At 51.0% G+C, this 8,688-nt stretch overlaps 1 protein-coding gene across 1 annotated transcript in view; it reads left to right on the top strand.

The window, feature by feature from the left end:
• Positions 1 to 138: 138 nt before the first annotated feature.
• The window catches only part of ALDH9A1 (aldehyde dehydrogenase 9 family member A1), a 17,371-nt gene continuing 8,821 nt past the window's right edge, over positions 139 to 8,688 (top strand). Inside the window, exons 1-6 of the mRNA XM_023745859.1 lie at positions 139 to 161; positions 863 to 1,008; positions 3,004 to 3,133; positions 3,497 to 3,631; positions 5,418 to 5,614; positions 6,150 to 6,290. Of these exons, the coding sequence (XP_023601627.1) occupies positions 3,127 to 3,133; positions 3,497 to 3,631; positions 5,418 to 5,614; positions 6,150 to 6,290 (480 nt within the window). The 5' untranslated portion in view covers positions 139 to 161; positions 863 to 1,008; positions 3,004 to 3,126. The remainder of the gene's footprint in view (positions 162 to 862; positions 1,009 to 3,003; positions 3,134 to 3,496; positions 3,632 to 5,417; positions 5,615 to 6,149; positions 6,291 to 8,688) is intronic.

Genomic DNA, 8,688 nt, shown 5'->3' with positions numbered 1-8,688 from the left:
GGTGACACCCTCCCGCGGGGGACCCGCCTCTGCCCCCTCTGCGCCCCCCTCCCCCGCGATTGACACACAGCAGGACAAACACCGTTTCTCTTAACCGTCTGCGCTGTGTGGCCTTGGCCGCGCTGCCTTTACCAACTGGCTGTTTGCAACCGAAATCGCAGGTTTGCGAACCCCAGGAAAAGCGCTGCCCCGCGTTCCCGGGGGGAGGGAAGGAGCCCGACTTCGTAATTAAAGAGGAAAGCGAGCCTGTTTTGCCCAGAATAGGGATAGGAGTAGGTTGGGGTAAGAAAAGGAGAGGCGGGCTTTTCCTGTTTTTAATATTTGAGGGAAAAAGCCTCCCTTGCGTTTTGGGATCCTCTTGCTGACATCGCTGTTTGTTAACCGGGCTCATCCAGTATTAACACTATGAAGAAAGTTTATAGAGAACGTAGAGGGGGTTTAAACTCAGCTATTAACCCGGGAGACTCGGTACTTTGCACCTTGATTTTGCAAGACCTCAGCTTCTCAAACATCGTTAAGGAGCTTCGCAGAGTAATTGCTAGGAAGTTAAGGTCAGTAAACCCGCCTGTAAAACAGGCGGGCAGGGGTTCCTCACCCAAGCTCAGGGTGTGCCCGGGGCAAGGGGCATGGCCTCCGTAATTATGTGCTATGATCACAGTTCTCTGCAGAGAAGTCTGCACCTTGTGTTAGATTCTTCAAGCGGCCAGTGACCCCAAGATAGAGTTCGGAGATGCTGGTATAGAGGTGGCCACGAAGCGAAGCCATATTTAAAAACACGGGGATGGTGGAGAGGAAATTTGGATACATATGCTTTATTTCAGTGTGTGCCACGGGTGAGGTAACCGACTCCCTGCTTTCCTAGGCCGGGTGATAGCCACTTTCTCCTGCTCCGGAGAAAAGGAGGTCAATTTGGCTGTTGAAGATGCAAAGGCTGCCTTCAAAATATGGCGTCAGAAGTCGGGCCTGGAGCGAGGCCGGATCCTCCTGGAGGCCGCCAGGATCATCAGGGTGTGTTTCCTTTCTCCCCTTCCGGGAGAGCCGGCTGTCCTTGCTCCGAGGGAGCTGCCGGGTGGTGTGCGGCGGACTTTGGGACACTGTCAGGTTACGACTAGTTTATGAAACCGGAGAGCGTTCCCACCTGCTCACCTGGGTGTGTGTGTGCAGCAGCCTTGGTGCACGAGTTCCCGTCGGGAGCTTGGCTCTCTGTGCCGACTCCCGGGATGGGTTTCTTTTCCATGTTTGTTTGAATTACAACATATGCTTTGTAGCTTGTCTCTTTTCTTTTTTTCTGGTAATTTTTTCAAAAAGAGAGAGAGGAAGGGGGGGGACATTGATTTGTTGTTCCACTTATGCATTCATTGGTTGAATCTTGTATGTGCCCTGACCTGTGATCGAACCCCCAACTTTGGCATATCGGGGACACCGCTCTAACCCACTGAGCTTTTTCCTCTGATGACTCTTAAGTCCTCCAACCTTTTTCAGATTTATTTTTACCTTAATTTCCTGGGAATATTTCATAGATTCATACATGTTCCCCTCTTCAAAAACAGTTAAACTTTTTTATAGTTTTACAAAAGCAACCGTGCTAGATGCTCGTTACAGTTTTGATAACACAGTGCTCTTTCTTTTATGTACAGGTATTGACCCTACTGTTTATTTTAAATTGGATTCATAATAGAAAATAGCTTTCTCTTACATATTCAGTCCTGTCTTCTTTGGGAGGGGAGAAAGGCAGTCTTTAGATTTTCTTTTTAGGTATAATTTTCCAATTCTTTCCGTTCATCCCTGAGCATCTCCAGCATTTTTAAGTTGCGGCTACAACTGGAACAAGTGTTTGAAAAGAGAATTAGTGAGTTCTGAGCATTAGAAAATAACACTGCATTTCTTCTTCTTTTTATATATAATCTTTTTCCAGATGAGAGAGAATCATTGATCGGCTGCCTCCTGCACGCCTCACACTGGGGATTGAGGCCCAACCACGGGCATGTGCCCTGACCAGGAATCAAACCATGACCTCCTGGTTCATAGGTCAATGCTCAACCACTGAACCACACTGGCCGGGCAATGCTGCATTTCTTTTGGGGAATTAAAGCCTCATGTGCATATAACCTCTTCATTGTCAAGTATGTAGTTGGCTATTTTGCATAACTTCCCTAAGGACTGTTCTCTCCTGTATACATACAAACATATACATATGTATTCACACATGTATGCAGATGTAATATTCACTTTTTGGAGCATTCTTTTTCTAAATGATCTTGAAATGGGGTATTAGTCTTGGATGGGAGAACAGGGCTGCTGTTTAGCAATAAGCTTTTTTTTTGTTTTGTTAATCCTTATCTGAGGATAAATTTTTCCATGATTTTTAGAGAGAGTGGAAGGGAGAGGGAGAGACAGAGAGAGAAACATAGATGTGAGAGAGACACATTGATTGGTTGCCTTCCACACACGCTCGATTGGGGCTGGGGATCAAGCCTGCAACCAAGGCACCTGCCCTTGACCAGAATTGAACCCAGGACCCTCACTCCTCGGGCTGATGCTCTACCCACTGAGCCAAACTGGCTAGGGCTCAGCAATAAGCTTTTATTTCTCTTGCTGGTGTAAGACTGCCATTCCTTTTCTTTTCATGTAAGTAAAAGTTGTTTCACCCTGGCCAGTATGGCTCAGTTGGTTGAGCGTCGTCCCGTCCACCCAGATGTCACCAGTTTGATTCCCGGTGAGGGCCCAGGCCCAGGCTTTCGGCTCAGTAACCAGTAGGGGGCATATAGAAGACAGCGATGGATGTTTCTCTCTCACTGATGTTTCTGTCTCTCCCTTGAGCTCTAAAATCAATAAAAACATTAAAAAAAAATTGGAGTGGTTGCATCTGTGAAACCTGCGTAAATGTAACGTTACAAAAAAAAGATGTTTTTATTTTTCAAAACTGGGCCGTGTATTTTGTGTGAGTGTTGACTGCTGCGGTGTATGGTCACGTGTCTTAAATCTAGTCTCTGCCGCCCACAGGAACGGACGGATGAGATCGCCACCGTGGAGAGCATCAACAACGGCAAGTCCATCTTGGAGGCCCGCCTGGACATCGACACCTCCTGGCAGTGCTTGGAGTACTACGCGGGCCTGGCGGGGTCCATGGCCGGTAAGCCTCCCGGCCGGCCTTCCCCCATCAGCTGCGGGAGGGAGAGGGCAGAGCCGAGGTGAAGGGCAGAGACTTCGGGGTGAGACCGGCCTGGGTCTCCTCCCTTCATGCCACCTAAGTCGCCTGCCGGGTGCCCAGTGCGCCTCAGAGGAGGAAGTGAAGGGGGTGACCGTGGGTTGAATGTGGATGCTATGTGTCGAGGAGGTGCAGGAGCAGAGTAGTGACAAGAGTGGACAGAGTGCGGGGGGGAGGGGGCACCGCGCGCTGGGAGCAGCCCGGAGGCAGGTGGAGCCCCAGGTAGCACAGGTGTTGGTGAGTCCTGGGGGCCAGCAGACCTCCTCCTCTGCTCTGTCTTCCCCTTAGGCGAGCATATCCAGCTCCCAGGCGGGTCCTTCGGTTACACCCGACGAGAGCCGCTGGGCGTGTGCGTGGGCATAGGAGCCTGGAACTACCCCTTTCAGATCGCCTCCTGGAAGTCGGCCCCCGCATTAGCTTGTGGTAAGAAAGAGTTGTCCTCCTCTGTGAGCAGGGTCCGCTGTGCAGCCTCCCCCCTCACCTGTGCACGCACACACTCACATACCCACACATGCACACACACACACTCATACTCACACACGCGCACACACACACACACATACACTCACTAGCACACACACACAAACACACATACACTTTTACACATACACACTCACACATACACCCCCCCCACACACTCATATGGGTATGCACACTCATAACACTCACATGCACTCTCACACTCACATACACACATTCATATGCTCACACTCACATACACACACATTCACACACTTACACTCACACACACACTCACACTCACACACTCATAACACATGCACTCTCACACACACATACACACATTCATATACTCACACTCACACACACATTCACACACACTCACACACTCACACTCACACTCACACAAACTTCCCATCACGAGGGCCATGCGGGGCATGGGGCCTCAGAGGGCACGTGTCCATTCCCGCCTAGCCCGGAGGGAGTCTGCAGTGTAGTGACGCACACAGATCGTGTCTATGTTGTTCCTATTTGTATTCATTTCATTTATTTCTGTTTATGGAGGAAGAAAGTTTTGGTCTTAGAGGTCTTGTTTTTTACTGTCAGATTGGATTAGATTTGTGTTCCCTGTAAGTTTTCTTCCTTTCTGGTCATGAATTTCTGTGAAGGGGAGCACTTAGGAATCTGACTTAAGAAGCAGAAGATTGTTGTCGAAACCGGTTTGGCTCAGTAGATAGAGCGTCAGCCTGCGGACTGAAAGGTCCCAGGTTCAATTTCAGTCAAGGGCATGTACCTTGGTTGCGGGCACATCCCCAGTAGGAGGTGTGCAAGAGGCAGCTGATCGATGTTTATCTCTCATCAATGTTTCTAACTCTCTATTTCTCTCCCTTCCTCTCTGTAAAAAAAATCAATAAAATATATTTAAAAAAAAAAACACAGCAGAAGATTGCTTGGCTGGCGTGGATCAGTGGTTAGAGCATCAGCTTGCGGACCAAAGGGTCCTGGGTTGAAATTCCAGTCAAGGGCACATACCTTGGTTGTGGATCGATCCCTGGCCCTGATTGGGGCGTGTTTGGGAGGCAGCCAATCACTGTGCCTCTCACATCGATGTTTCTCTCTCTCTCTCTCAACCCTTTCTTTCCCCTTTCTCTCCTCCCATCCTTCCTTCCTTCCACTCAATGGAAAAAATGTCCTCCCGTGAGGATTTTTTAAAAATTAAAAAAACAAAAACTAAAAAAAAAAAAAGGTAAGCAGAAGATAAACTTCCTCCTCCGTTTGTGTTAAGAGAAATGACACCCAAGGCTCCCATCACAGCAGCTCTGGCTGACGGAGGACTTGAGCCTTCTCCTCCTCCTGTTTACAGAGATGAGTGGGGGTGGGGGGGAAGGCTCTCAGAACAGCTGTGAGGTGGGGAGGGACGCGTGTGGCAGCGCAGCTGCTTGCTTGTTGCCCGCCGCCGCATTCTTCGCTCACCGAGGGACAGAGGAGGAATAGGAGGAGGAGTAGATGCTGTCCCTGGCTGTGGGGACTCGTCAGGGTCGTTAACCTTTCTCCGGTCTCATCTTGTCAAAGGGACTGAGCCTACCCGCTTCTTTCGATGGTGCAGGTGCCAGATGATGGACATGCAGGGTGGAACTGGTGACTGACAGGCGGGGGGTGTGGTCTGGTTAATGAGGGAGACCTGGGGGGAGGGCGAGATCCTGTCCTGAGGGGATCCCCCACTGAGTCCTCTGCTTTGGGGCTTGCGCAGGAAACGCCATGGTCTTCAAGCCGTCCCCCTTCACGCCCGTGTCTGCGCTGCTGCTGGCCGAGATCTACACGGAGGCGGGGGCGCCTCCCGGCCTCTTCAACGTGGTGCAAGGGGGGGGCGCCACGGGCCAGCTTCTGTGTCAGCATCGAGACGTGGCCAAGGTCTCCTTCACCGGGAGTGTGCCCACCGGCACCAAGGTGAGACCAAGGTCAGGTTGAGGCGATGGCATCTAGCTGTGGGTGTCAGCCCACCCGAGCCTGCTCGTGCCGGGAGGGAGGCCATGGGTGTCAAACGTGTGAAGGGGGCGGGGAGTGCACTCGGGCAGACGGGCAGCCCCGGTGCCTTGGGCGGGCCGGGTCCCCGTGGGCAGTTGGATGCCTTCACTCAGCTGCAGCCCCCTCGGCAGGAAGGTGCCTCTCGGTCCATTTCACCTTCATTGTTCTGACCTTGATCTGCGCTCGGAGCTGTCAGCCTGCGCACAGTAACAGTGACACGGAGCGTTCCTGCCCGTGGCAGCCGGGTGCGGGGATGGTATTTTTAAGGTGAACTCCCTCCTGAGAGTGTTGGGTGCGCCTCCGGCTTCTCCGGAGCCTGGAGAGGAATGTTCCGGGACGGGGCAGGGCGTGTGCGGAGAGCAAGGCTGCAGAGGCCGCTGCCTTGGAGGTCGGGGCCTGTCACCTAGCGTGGACTCCCTTGTCAGACCTCTGATGGTGGTCTTTCTCGTTCCCCAAGATCATGGAGGCGGCGGCGAAAGGAATCAAACCCGTCACTTTGGAACTCGGAGGCAAGTCTCCCCTGATCATCTTCGCCGACTGCAACCTGGAGAACGCGGTGAAGGGGGCGCTGATGGCCAACTTCCTCACGCAGGGCGAGGTGCGTGCCTGCCCCTGGGGGAGGCTGGAAGGCGTCCCCACGCCTGCATCGAACTACATGTTTTAAAGAGGCGTTGTATTTGGAAATAATTTCAGACTTAGAGGAGAGTTGTACAGATAGTACAAAGAATTCACATGTTCCTTTGAGCCAGGCTCCTCAAATGTCCACATTTCATTATGTTTATTTAAAATAATTTTTATATGTTTTTATTGATTTCAGGGAGAGGAAAAGAGAGGGAGAGAGAGAGAGAAACATCAGTGATAACAGAGAATCATGGATCGGCTGCCTCCTGCACGCCCCACACTGGGGATCAAGCCTGCAACCTGGGCACGCACCCTGACTGGCAATTGAACTGTGACCTCCTAGTTCAATGATGGCGAACCTTTTGAGCTCAGCGTGTCAGCATTTTGAAAAACCCTAACTTAACTCTGGTGCCGTGTCACATATAGAAATTTTTTGATATTTGCAACCATAGTAAAACAAAGACTTATATTTTTTATATATATTTTATTGATTTTTTACAGAGAGCAAGGGGAAGGAATAGAGAGTTAGAAACATCGATGAGAGAGAAACATCCATCAGCTGCCTCCTGCACACTCCCTATTGGGGATGTGCCCGCAACCAAGGTACATGCCCTTGGCCGGAATCGAACCCGGGACCCTTCAGTCTGCAGGCCGACGCTCTATCCACTGAGCCAAACTGGCTAGGGCAAGACTTATATTTTTGATATTTATTTTATATATTTAAATGCCATTTAGCAAAGAAAAATCAACCAAAAAAATGAGTTTGCGTGTCACCTCTGACACGCGTGTCATAGGTTCGCCATCACTGTCCTAGTTCATAGGTTGACACTCACCCACTGAGCCACGCCGGCCGGGACGTCCTTCTGCGTCCTTCAGCTCACTTTCTACTGTGAGAAAGCGCTTTCCTGGCCTCATTTTTCATTCACTCATTGCTGTCGGCGTGGACCCATGCATCCCACGTCCTTCTGTGCTACTCCCATTATTTAGTTTCATGCTCAAATGATTGCCACTCAGCAGGCGGGACCCTCTCTTGACCTTCTGATTCGTCTTCACGGTCCTCTGAGCACTTGACCTCCTGGCACAGCAGGTGTTCTGGACTGGCGCTCTTCCCCTGGCTGAGCTCCACAGCCAGCCTTGCTTCGGGGGCCCTGGGCCTGGTCAGTGGTAAATGGGGTTTAGAAACCAAGATCTGGGTGCCAGGCAGACTCCTTACTGGGTGCCACTGCCTCCAGACCCTCCCGGAGGCCAGAGCTGGGAATGGATGTGGGCACCTGTGTGTGTACTTTTATGCAGCACGCACACACGTATTTCTGCAGGTATCTGTGTTAATGACCACAAGTTCATACAGATCTTTCCAGTCATTCCAATCCTGCAGGGTGTGCTCGCCTTCGCCCTTCCATGTTTACAGCTCTCTCCTCTGCTGAGAGGTTGGGCGCCCATTCCCAGTCTGTCTGTGACTGAGTCCTAGAATGCGTTTGTAGTAGCTGCAGATTTGGGAAAAGTCAGTCTTCCAGCAGGAGTTCCTACTTTTTCACAGCTCTTGTCGTTGGCCTGAGGGTATAGTTAAAACTGAAAGTTCATTGGGCGGTTCTTCCTTCTCCCCGCCCACAGTGTGGCTGTGATACTCATTTTAAGTAACAAGTTCACGACTTCTGTCTTATTTCATTTGAGGTTTATTTCCCCCTCTTGCTGGTTTTAAAGTTTTGTTTATTGTGATTAGGGGACATGCTATGGTTCTAAGTGGCAGAATTTTACAGAAGCCACACACAGATGTTGGTGCCCCCATTGCTCCCGCCTGGTCCCCCCACCACCCGTCCCCCTCCTCCCTTCCCCCACCCGGGAGCCGCTGGCCCGTCTGTTTCCGAGTTTTCCTTCCTGTTTTTCTTTTCGCACAAGTGACCAGGTGCTGGTAGGTTGCTTATTCCCCTTCTTTCTCGGGCACGTGTAGAAGTTGGCATCTCAGAGGTACTTCCTTTCTCTTTGCCTCTAACATCCGGGGTCGCTCCGTTTCACCCCTGGAACTGGCTCTTCTCCGTGTGTTTGTAGCTGCCCTCCCGTAATCCTTGTGCGCTGGTAGCATCTGACAGTCTTGACGTTCATGTCTATGGGAGAGTCTAAATCAGTGGGTCTCAACCTTGGCTGCACATTAGAATCACCTGGGAATCTTTTTAAAATCCCGATTTCTGGGCCTCTCTCTCCGACAGTTCTGGTACCTAGTAACTGTTGGGAGGAGGCGCTCAAAGCAGCAATTGCTACTGCTACGCAGGGTGGTTGTCTATGTACTCTGGTGAGGAGCAGATTGAGCTAGGAGAATAGACTCTAGCCCAGTGGGTCTCAACTTGCTGCACATGAGGATCACCTGGGAATCTTTTTAA

This window comes from Myotis lucifugus, unplaced genomic scaffold (assembly GCF_000147115.1).
Source record: "Myotis lucifugus unplaced genomic scaffold, Myoluc2.0 scaffold_590, whole genome shotgun sequence".
Taxonomy (NCBI): domain Eukaryota; kingdom Metazoa; phylum Chordata; class Mammalia; order Chiroptera; family Vespertilionidae; genus Myotis; species Myotis lucifugus.
The sequence above is the reverse complement of the archived record's forward strand: the minus strand, read 5'-3'. Positions and strand labels throughout refer to the sequence as shown.